Source organism: Eupeodes corollae, chromosome 3 (assembly GCF_945859685.1).
Source record: "Eupeodes corollae chromosome 3, idEupCoro1.1, whole genome shotgun sequence".
In the NCBI taxonomy this organism is placed as follows: domain Eukaryota; kingdom Metazoa; phylum Arthropoda; class Insecta; order Diptera; family Syrphidae; genus Eupeodes; species Eupeodes corollae.
This window is the reverse complement of record NC_079149.1, coordinates 103,466,504-103,478,909: the sequence shown is the minus strand read 5'-3', so window position 1 is coordinate 103,478,909 and position 12,406 is coordinate 103,466,504. Positions and strand designations below refer to the sequence as shown.

The 12,406-nt window shown below is 36.7% G+C and overlaps 1 protein-coding gene across 2 annotated transcripts in view; it reads left to right on the top strand.

Moving 5' to 3' along the window:
* The window catches only part of LOC129948957 (fibronectin type-III domain-containing protein 3A), a 249,002-nt gene that overhangs the window by 225,366 nt on the left and 11,230 nt on the right, over positions 1–12,406 (top strand). For both annotated transcript variants that reach the window (XM_056060117.1, XM_056060118.1), the window contains one exon: positions 10,991–11,228. In XM_056060117.1, coding sequence (XP_055916092.1) covers positions 10,991–11,228 — 238 coding nt within the window. The remainder of the gene's footprint in view (positions 1–10,990; positions 11,229–12,406) is intronic.

The following is a 12,406-nucleotide window of genomic DNA, read 5'->3' as shown; positions in this document are numbered from 1 at the left end:
CCACGAAAACCAACAGCGCTTGTTTGGATGCGGCTTCGCCATTGGAACCAGACTTAGGCAAGAAGTCTTGAGCTATAGGTGCATCAATGAGCGCATCTTGACCATCCGCATCAAGGCTAAATTCGGCAACATTAGCTTGATATGCGCGCACGCCCCACAGAAGAGTAGGATTACAACACCGAAGATATGTTCTTCGAGCTCTTAGACAAAACATATGAGCAGTGTCCTAGCTACGATATTACAATTGTCCTGAGCGATTTAATGCCAAGCTAGGAAGGGAAGACATCTTTGGTGGAATAATCGAGAAAAACCAGCGGGTCGAAACGTCATGGTAGCCAGTACGCGTTTTCCACACCTCCACATCCACAAAGGAACTTGGAGTTCTCCAGATCAATCTACCGTTAACCAGATTGACGATATTGCGATCGACGCCAGGCACGCTTCCAGCATCATGGATATCTGACCTTTCCGAGGAGATAACATCGACTCGGACCACTACCTTGTTGTAGCCAAGGTAGCACTTCGGGTTTCCAGGCCTAAGGCAAAACAGGGAGATGCTGGGAAAAGCTACAACGTCGAACGGATATAATCGCAAGAGATCGCCAAATCCTTTTCCGATCGAGTTACAAGTAACCTCTCTCGAAATTCTCTCCCACCAACACAATGTTTAGAAAACCAGTGGCAACATTGCCAAGATGCAATCAGTGAAGCCGCCTCTGATGTGCTAGGTTTCAAGCAGCCACCATCAAGGAACCCCTGGTTTGATGAGGAATGTCGGTGGGCAAATGCAGCCAAACAACAGGCAGCGGCGCTGCATAAAAGCATGAGAACTGCTCCTAAGCTCTATGAGCAGAAGAGACGAGAGGAACACCGACTTCTCAGAAGGAAAACGAGAGGGCATGAGAAGCGTGCGGTCGAAGATGTTGAGAGGTTTAAAACAGAAATGAAGTTCGAAAGTTTTATGAACAGGTGAAACGAAATTCACAGGTACATAAACCTAGAACCGAAGGCTGCAAAGACGAAAGTGAAAACATCATTTTGGAGACGCAGTCAATGCTGAGGATATAGACGGACCACTTCTGCAGACTGTATAACGTTGACGACGAATCGAATTCCGCTGTCAGGATAATCTATTCAACAAAGACGACGAAAGCCAACAATCCCGTCCTCCCGACTTAGACGAAGTAAAGATTGTCATAACTAAGCTGAAGTCTCATAAAGCCGCTGGAACGGATGGCTTGAATGCCGAGCTCTTTAAAGCAGCTGGAGATAAGTTGGTTAGGAGCATGCACCAGCTTATATGTAAGATATGGTCGGAAGAATGAATGAAACCTTAGTATTGTTTGCTCGATCCTAAAAAAAGGAGACCCAACAACCTGATAGGTCCTTATCAGTGTAGTTTTAGACCAGGAAAGTCTACAGTCGATCAAATCTTCACATTACAGCAGATCCTGGAAAAAACCCAAGAAAAGCAAATCGACACCCAACATCTTTTCAAGGCCGCATATGACAGCATATACGACCTTTATAGAGGCAGGCCTAGTTTTGGTATCCCTGCCAAACTCGTCCGTTTGTGCAGGATGACCATGGAGAATTCACGCTGCTCCATAAAGGTTGGAAACAACTTAACAGAACCTTTCGATGTCAAAAAAGGTTTAAAACAAGGTGAAAAATGGGTTTAACGGTAATTCGAACAGAAACATTTTCAAAATAACTGTCTGAGTCTATGTCATCTTGAAATGTCAAACCAATTTAAAATTAATCATTTGACAGCTGACAAAATGGCCGCCAGTTAAAACAGTGCTGCCAACTTAAAGTTGGTTGATAAATAACAGAGAAATTAAATAGAGCATGAGATAAAATATCACCTTGAGGCACTTAGCTTTAAACTTAAAATATATGCGGCTTTATTAAACTTCTCTGACTTATCAATTATATAGCATTTAAAGTATAACGAAAAGAATATACAAAATTAATAGTTTTGTACTACTTATCTCTTTTTGCTTCATAATTTTAAATACAAAAGTTGATAAATGTAGGTTGCTGAGGTAGGTATAGATAAATGTCTGTCTCCGGGTATTGTTCTGGTTTCCAAAGAATATTTTATATGAAACAAAATTTCAAACAATTTTATATGAGAAACACATGCAGAATATGTATTTAAATATTCAAGGCTCCCCATCATCTCATACCAAGCGTAAATAATGGATGGAACATGTTTTGTATTTTGTATATTATTTTATAATGTTGTACACATTTTGTTTATGATTTTTTTTTTTTTTTTTATTATTTTGTTCGTATTTTATACAAAAAAGAATTAAAAAATAAAACACAAGTACATACCTACACTTTTGTTGTTGCCAAAGAATTTTGCATATATAGAGCAACATTTTCTTTTTTAATACGCGCATATTATATGGGTTTTCCATTTTCCTCCCTGTGTTGTTGTTGTCTATGATTCTTTTGTTTCCATAGATATATTATTTTAATGTGCCAAAGAAGAGCAACAAAAGAAAAACACAACCAGTAGACCAGTTCTGTTTCCTTTTTTGCATAAATTAAACTTTAAGATAGAGAGAGAGAGTGATTCTATTTTGCACTGTTTGTTCTTTTTTTTGTGTGATATTGTTTCTGACATATGTCACCCATATAACTGTTTGTATATGCGATTGTAAATAATAATAATAACAATAACAAAAAAAATGTTATAATAGTAAGGGGGACATATGAAATTAATATTTTTATGACACTCATTATTGCGGACATAAATTGTAGTTTTAGTGCGTAATTTTTGGTTTTGAAAAGAGACAGAGAGTATGATTGCTCGGAGGTTGAAACATGGGCATAATAATATTTGGTAAATTGTGTGCGTTATTGAGTGGAATATTATTTTATGGATTTTATTGGTTTTCTTATATTCACAGATTATATACTAAATTGACAAAATGCCCATCCTATATAAAAACCACAATTTAAATGACAGATATAGGCTTTTTCCGGTAAGAGCTTTCATTTTGAATAGTTAGCTATTTGGGCGGATGTCACTTTTGAAGCTGTCATCTTCTGACATTTGACAAGCATAAAACACATCATTACTTAAATTAAATTAAATTAGGTGGCGCAACAGTCCTTAGAGAACCAGGGGCTAGTGACTTACAACTCTCAACCATTCCTGTGTGCGAATAATTGCAGGGATGGAGGGGACCAACAGTTTATATACCGAATCCGAACGGCTAATTTGAGAAAGCACTTTTTCATGGCAAGAATTACTCTTGGAGAATTTGTCAATTCCTCGCAAGAGGCAGTAACCGTGGAAAAACTTTTAGATGACATAGGCAGGGATCGAACCCAAGACCTCTCGCATGACAGTCCAACGTACTAACCACGGGTAAAAGAAATTTAGTGAACATTTTGCAATCGTCACAGCAAAACAGTCGCAATTTTACGGAAAAGACTTGTTTGAGTCACACTTTCATTTTGCGCAAATAAAAACTGTATTTCATAATTCTACTTACGATTTGTTGAATTTTCCCAACACCTTCAGGGTTTTGTGTTTTCGAGTGTCACAAAATTCATAGTTTGCAAGAAGCAAACATAATCATAAAATGCTCATGCACTCAACTTGTTGCAATATTTCTAACAAAGTTTATTCTATATTTCTATAGAAATATTTTGAATTACCTTTATAGTCATATTTATATATAAGTACCTCTTAGGAATATAAGATCCTTCTTGAAATTATTTTGGTTACTGAAAGGTTCTTTAACACCTTTTTAGTTTTCAAAGCTCATATATGTAGGTATATGTTATTCTATGGGCATGAACCTGGAAGTTCTTGAGTTGTGCTAACACAACAAACAAAATAAATATAAGCTTGTTTTCAGGAAGGAAACACATCATGTGATGTGGAAATAATTTAGAAGCATGATTGTTTTAAGGTTTTGTATGGATGGTGTTATTATCAACAAAACACAACATATTTTAAACCCTTTACGGTGCTATATTCTAGGTTTCTTGAGAAAGAACTTTTTATTTTTCGACACAATATGATCAAATATTTACCTTTAAAGGACAAATAAAGCCTAGACGCACTTTTTTGTATACATAATCTTTAAGCTAAGTGCAGAAGATTGACAGATCTTACAAAGTTTTCAGATGACAGTAACGAAATTGGTCTTTTTTAGTATGTAGACACAGTGTGAGCACTAGGAAGGGGAGAGAAAGGTTGAAAGGAGGTGTCGGTGCACATTGGTTTTGAATTCCTGAATATTGCAATAGCTGGAAAAGGCAGAGTGTGGCAAGGCATTCCACATTCGCATAGTACGGCTAAAGAACGAATCTCTGTACTTGAAAGTACGACCGAAGATGGGCTCGAGGGTATATTGATGAACATTCCTAGAAGCGCGAGTATTACGGTTGAACTGTTTAAGGGGAGGAATGCAGCTGGCTATTTCTCTAGAACATAAACCATTAAAATAACGGTAAAAGAGCGCGAGATAAGAAACATTTCGACGATTTTCAAGTGACGTAAATGATCTTATGATGGTAATATCACCAATCAATCTAAATGCTCTACGTTCAATACTATCCAATAGGCTTAAGTAAGTTGCAGGAGCACCAGCCCAGATATGGGAGTTATACTCAAGCTTTGGACGTATATAAGTCTTGTAAATAACAGCCAGATCAGAGGGGGAGACAAACTTCTTGCATCGCCTTAGAAAACCCAAACATCTTGCGGCATTTTTGGTGACATCGCGTATGTGATCGTTCCACAAAAGGAGAATATCGAGATGCTCAGTTTTCTCGATGCAAGTGCCATTTATGGATAATGGCAAGGGGGTATACTTCGCTTTAACGATACAAGACAGCATTGCGTTTTCGAAGCATTAAATTCCACGCGGTTTCTTATTCCCCATTGTGCAATGCTGTTTAGGTCGGAATTTAATGAGCTTATCATATTTTGTAGTTGCAGTTCCACATCCGAAGAAGAGGGGTGTGAATCTGAAAACGAATATGAAAAACTGAGAGTGCTATCGTCAGCGAAACAATGTATTGGATTAGATGTTGCAGACAGGAGATCATTAATAAAAATGAGAAAGAGTGTTGGAGATAGAACAGAGCCCTGGGGCCCACCAGCATTTATTTTGTGGTTTTCAGACTTGAATCCATCTAATACAACTTGTATTGAACGATTCGAAAGGTAATTACTAAACCAATGAAGAAGGGATTCATGAAAACCGAAAGCACGCAATTTCGATAAGAGAGCCTGATGCCAAACCCTATCAAATGCTTTTGAAATATCAAGTGCAATAATCTTACTTTCTCCAAAACTATATAAAGATTTGTTCCACTGTTCGGTGAGAGGAACCATGAGATCACCAGTGGACATATTGCTACGAAAGCCCTATATTTCTTGAGCTGATAATTAATCTGCGTTTCCATGACCTTGGAAAGGAGGGACGTAAGTGCAATCGGTCGGTAATTAGAGGGTGAGGAAGATTCGCCTTTCTTGGGAATAGGCTGAACAAATGCAGTTTTCCATCCGCTCGGAACGAGACCTGAAGAGTAGGACAGATGAAAAAGCTTACACAGTGGTTTTGCCAGCGATGAAGAACACCTCTTCAGAACAATAGCGGGGATACCATCCCGACCAGTCTTACAACGACACTATTGCATGTTTCCAAATCCATTTTGGGCCCGCGCAGGAGATTTATTTCATAATGATAACAAATAAATTGTAAGCAATTGTCATTTGTCTCAAGCAAATAGATACCATTTGACAATTTCAAAACGTCGCATCATCTAACATTGGCTGACACTTTCTGCGTTCAGTTGGCTATCAGCTTGTTTTTATACCCAAAGCAGCTAAATGCTCGCAAGTTAATTTTAAAGATCTACGGCCTATAAGTCTATCATCATTCCTTCTTAAGATCTTGGATTGATTGATATCCATTTAAGGGCAAGTATTGATACAAGACTTCTGTCTTCGTCTCAACATGCCTACTGCAAAGGTACATTGGTGGAAACAGTGTTACACACTTTAGTACACACCGTCGAATATTCCCTCCATGATAAAGAGTTCACTATGGTTGCTTTCCTTGACATCGAAGGTGCCTTTAATAACGTGGACACATCTGCTATCACATCTGCAATAACATCTCTAAATGTAGAGAGATCGCTTCGGGACTTACTAGCAGAATAATTAACTCAAAACTGGGCAACTCTTCTGGCAAACAATTCGTTAGTAGAGGTGGTGTTCTATCCCCTCTCCTCTGCAATCTAGTGGTGAATGAAATTCTAACTAGTCTGGATGCGGAGGGTTTCAGAGTGATAGCCTATGCAGACGACGTTGCTATATCAGTTTCAGGAAAGCATCTTAACACCCTAAAAGAACTCTTACAAAATGCCTTAGACAGACTAATACTTTGGGCTGATCGGTGTGGACTGGGTGTTAACCCACACAAAACCGATTTGGTTTTATTTTCGAGGAGATACAAAATTCCATTTGTCAACCTTACCTATATTAAAAGAATTCAATTAAAATTCTCCGACGAGGCTAAATACCTGGGTCTTGTCTTAGATAAAAAACTAAAGCCTAGTACATACTTCCTCGTGAAGTGAACGTTCGCCAGTGGAGAAAGTGAACTTTTGACATTGCTCACTGGTACACACTTGTGAGTACACGTTGTGAACATTTGACTTTAGCTTCACCAACAGTTCCCGTACATTTTGCACGTGAATTGCCCGTGAACGAAAACTCTCCACTTTGTTCTCCACTCAGCTTCACGAGCAAGTTCACGGGTGAACCAAAAACTGAAATTTGTATGGGTTCACGAGATGGTTCACAAGTATGTACTAGGCTTAAATAGGAAACGCAACCTACAGGAAAGAGTCAAAAAAGCTACTGTAGCTCTCTTTTCTTGCAAAAAAGCTATTGGTAATAAATGGGGCTTACAACCCAGAATCACACATTGGCTTTACACATCGGTAATTAGACCGATTTTAATGGCAATATGGTGGAGAGAAAGGTATAAACAGGGAAAAGTTAAATAAACTCCAACGTTCAGCTTGCCTATGTATAAGTGGACGACCCCATCTGCAGCACTGGACACCTTACTCTACGTAACACCTCTTGACATATTTAGCAAGCAAATAGCTCCAAGCTCTTCTATTCGCCTCAAAGCTCAGTGGACTAACAACAACATTGGCCACTCCGTAATTCTAAGGTACTTAGAATCAATTCCAAAGCACACAGAATACACCATCCCCCAACTGCAATTCGACAGAAACTTCCAGATTTCTATACCTTCCAGATCTTTCTGGGAGTATAGGACATTCTTGGAGGATAAGTCAATCCATTTTTACACAGATGGGTCAAAAACAAAAGAAGGGGTTGGTGGAGGTGTTTACTCTGAACGACTGAAATTAAGTCTCTCATTCCGCCTTTTCAATCATTGTGGCGTGTTCCAGGCGAAACTTTTGGCGATAAAAGAAGTCTTGTTTTGGTTCAAAGAAAACGTGATATCAACATCTGATATCGGTATTTTCTCAGATAGCCAGGCCGCTATCAAAGCTCTGGACTCTGTCTGTACAAACTCTATAACAGTCCATAAGTGTCGATCATCTCTAATGGAGATGGCACAACAGTTTAATATTCACCTTTGCTGGGTGCCGGGCCATAGAGATATTCCAAGAACGTACTGGCATTACAATCGCTTTTATTTATTTTAATTCGTTAAAATCTAACGTTAACAATATTTAAAAAAATTCTTATAATCTAATAATATCTAATATCATAATTTATATTTATTATACAATATTGTTGAAAAACATAAGTTTAAATTGTTTACATTTTATATTATCATTTACAGATTCTAAACAAAAATGAAATTCGTTATAAATTGTTATTAACTGATTGAGAGGGCTACATACACCATAGTTTGATCTGCTAAATATTTGAATAATAGGTTGCTGTCGCCTTAAACTTGCACGACTGAAACTGAAATTTAATTTACTTAGAACTGATGGTAATGATATCGAACCATTAATAATCCCAACAATAAAACAAAATTGTAAATACTTTCTGTGGTTAGTCAAAGAAGGGAGGCTGATCAAAGCTAGTCTTTGAGAATAAGGAGGAAATAGATTTTCCCTTGCCCATGGAAGAGACCGAAGACAGAAACGCAGAAACCTTTTTTGGATCGCTTCAATTCTTTAACGATCTAGATAATCGCTACTTGTAAACTGTTACTAATGCAAGCGCCTGTGAGAAAGGCAGGCACCAGATGGAACAACATCACCACGTGTCAAGTCACAAAAAACATCTCGCCAACTCTGGATTTGAAACGTTCAAGATGCTTGCTCTCTCTAAGCAGATCGCATATAAGCACGATAATAGGTGTCATAACCGGGCACTGTCTAATAGGAAAATACGCCACGAGACTAGGTGTATTCTCAAATGAATTTTGCAGAAGCTGTATGGACAAGGACATTTACATGCCCTACTCTGGCTCGAAAACGCAAAAATTACCTAAGAGAATTCTTCTTTAACGATCTAGATAATCAGCCTCTCAAGTTTCTTAAGGGACTAAACTGGCCTAAGTGTGTCCGTTTCCATCTTGGACAGCCACTATAACCTAACCTATATGTTTGTTCGTAGACTCCTACATTAGCATGTGGTGTTGAAGCGAGCTTGAAGCTCGCCTCAATTATTTATATGTATACCTGAATCGAGTTGAAATGAGCTTGATTCGACTCGATTCCCGGTAGGGATCAATTTCTTTTCTATTGTTTTCTCTTGCAAAATAAGCCCAGTTAGTCCATTTTCATTAACAAAACTAAATAATATTAACAATTACAAGTTCATTTTTTTCCCCAATGGAAAACACATAATTCCAAATGCATAACTACTCAACGAACACAGCTATAGAGATACAAATGCAACACCAATCGTACCAACATTTGATAACGAAATTTCAAAAGATCCATTCGTATAAATGTCAAAAACCCATCCGTAGTAAGATTCTACTTTAACTTGTATTGGTAGTATTCATACTGCGGATATTGTTTTTGTTATTCGTGTAAAATCTTTCTATACTATTGATAGAGTTTCCGACAAAACACGGGTACTCTCTGTCAAAACAAAACAAAAACAGCTGTCATAGGAAAATTAAAAATTTTACTTTGGTTCAATATTTGTCTAAATTTGCAATTTTTCAAGAGTGTTTTAACTAAAAACAGTTTAAATAATGTCAAATTTTAATATTTTAACGGTTTTAACGGGTAAGCTTGAGATTTACTTTTACAAAAGATGGTATATGTAGCTGCTGTTTTTTCCATGCGAATTCTCGCCTTAATTAAATTGTAAGTTTATCGATCGAGGGATTTGACAACATTGTGAAATTTGGCAAGTCGTTTGTTTCAAGTTAAGAATGTAAAATGAATATCGTTCCAAAACGTATCTGACGAAAAAAAACTGTAATTTTATTGTCTACCAATGGGGTTTTTCTTTTCTTCAATTAGAAATTCTTTAAATTAAATTGAAAAATTTTAATTTGTTAAGAAAAATTGACGTTTAATCATAAGTGACAGTTGTGAATACAATCAATTTTCTTATTGTTTTCCGGTTCATTCAGCGTAAAAATTGATAAATACTTCTAACGTGTTCAACGGGTAAAGAAATATTTAATTTAAAAATTGAAATACGATTGGAATTAATATTTGTTTTTTGGTATGCGGTAAAGCTGTCAAATCTCGTACATTGCATAAGTATGAGAGCAAAGGCGGATAAATATGCCGAAAAATTCAGATCTGCAGATTCGGTCTCAAATCAAAAAAAAATTAATTTGTTTTGCCCATGAAATGCAAAAACAGTGGAAATTGTGTTTTAAAAGATTGCGATAAAAAATAAATTGATTTATTTTTCCCCATGAAAAATCCCATTTAACAGTGATTTGTTATAATGGAAGAACTTACATGCGGTTAATCATAAATGACACTTCTGAACGCAGGTATTCTGTTAACGTTTAAACTAAAAATTCCCCTATCGTTTTTATATTATTTTACAACAGCAATTAAATCGTACAGACTTCTTCAATTAAATTGATAATAATACTCTTATAACAGTTAGGTAGGTACTTATTAAGTACCTACTAACCCCCCGCTTTCATAACCTATCCAACGGTAGATATCAGCAGTAATAATAATTTAAAAAATCATATAAGATAACAAAAGCACCGCAGCTGACGTTCAGACGTTGACGTGTTGGATAAACAACAATTAAATTTTTGTTTGAATAAAATTCCCATTTTGTTTCTTCCGATCTTCACCGTACGTCAATTTGACAGAAGAAAAAAACCGGAAACCGGCTTTTTTACTTTGTTTTTATTCTTCCATTCGTTAAACATGTTTTATTTTATTTTTTCACATCCAAAATAATAAATAGATAAGAAATGTTTGCTTTTTTGTTTTGTTTAAAAGACAAATATTGCTGATTAGGCACAATCTGGAAAACGAAAATGAGAAGAGTAAATAATTGAACTCAGAGTGCTGTCAGTGGTGTGTTCTCATTCTCAGTTTCAGTTGCCTGCAACAGAATCAGAAACACGCCAGCAGTTTTAGCTTCCAACTAGAAGGCTAGGTTAACTTAACTTAACTAATGAAATCGAAAATATAAACTTCCACTTCGTATACTCGTATTTAATTTATAAAAAACAATTGTAAAAGTTTACGTGGCAGACAGTTTGTGTTGTCATCATTGAACTGTAATCGATTTTTCACTTCAATTTGTGATTGTAAAGAATTAAAAAAAAAACTAAATATAAATAAAACACAATGGAAAATGAAGAAGAAAATAAAACTCAAAATAATGTCCCTCAAGTGAAAGTAACCATTAAAGTAAACAAGAACTATTTTTTCTTTCTTTTCTAATGACATATTCAAAGTGACGTTCATCCATCTAATTTTTGTTATTTGCTTTATCTTATTGCAGCTAGCGACAAATGGTACATCACATTTCTATTCACCCCTGCCAGCTGGATTCCCACCCGGTCCGGGTGGAGGGCCAGCGCATTTTCATCCGATGACAGGTGGGCATTTGCCACCACAACAAATGTCACATTCTCCACATTCCCCATCACCGCCAAACAACAATTATCACAACAAAGACGAACGAACGCAGCGCCAACACACGAAATTGCTGCGTAAATTGGATCAAAAGCGTGAATTGAGTGAGTATGGTTTTTATAATTTGTAGGTTTTTGGGATTCTTTTTGTTTTTGTTATGTTTTGTAATTTCTATGAGATTTTAAATATATGTGGTAGTAAATTGCAATTGCAATTTTTGCAACAATGTAGAATGGTAATTAGAATTTGGTAATTTGTCTGTCAATCTATCATTCTGTCAGAAAAGTGATGGAGCAGTCAAGTTGGCATCAGGGGCACGGACACTCTTGTTGTTTTAATTTATAATAAACACAGTTGTCAGGTGTTTTTTTTCTGGCTCAACAAATTAATGGTTGTGTAGGTATGTGGGACATGTTGATTTATATTTTATAGATTTGCAGTTTTCTCCACAAATGAGATTTAGAAACGAGCTTGAATGATTTAACGGTGTCAATTTACTTAAACTAGTCGAGGGGTGTTTTTATCCTTCCTTATAACCCTTTGCGGACTAAAAGTCTCATTTACAGTTCTACTTTTTACGGGATTATAAAAGTGTGCACATTGCAATCGGAGGAAAAGCATTCCACATTCGTGTAGTGCGGCGAAAAAAGTAATCTATGTGCGTCCACGTAGTAGTACCCGTGGCATGATGGTTAGTGCGTTAGACTGTCATGCAAGGGGTCTTGGGTTCAATCCCTGCCTGTGCCACCTTAATTTAAAAAAAAATTAATTTTCGCGGGTACTGCCTCTTGCGCGGAATTGACAAATCCTTCAAGAGTAATTCTTGTCATGAAAAAGTGCTTTCTCAAACTAGCCGTTCGGATTCGGCCTAAAATTGTAGGTACCTTCCATTCCTGACAACAGTACTCGCACACAGGAATGGTTGAGAGTTGTAAGTCACTAGGCCCTGGTTCACAACGGACTGTTGCGCCACCCCATTTGATTTTTGATGTGCGTCCAAAATTGGGATCAAGGGTAATTTGACGAGCATTTTTAGAAGGAACGTTATTGCGGTTGAATTTTTTAAAAGCAGGAATGCAACTGGCTATATTCGACATTGTATGCATTAAAAAGCGATAAAATAAACCTCAAGAGATACAAGATTTTCAGTTAGAAAACGGACAATTATCATTTTTAAAGCTGTCTTTAGAATTCTGTCCAAGTGACTCAAGTGGGTTATTGGAACAACTGTCCAAATATTGAAATTTCGGACGAATAAAGTTCTTATAGATTTTAACCAGAT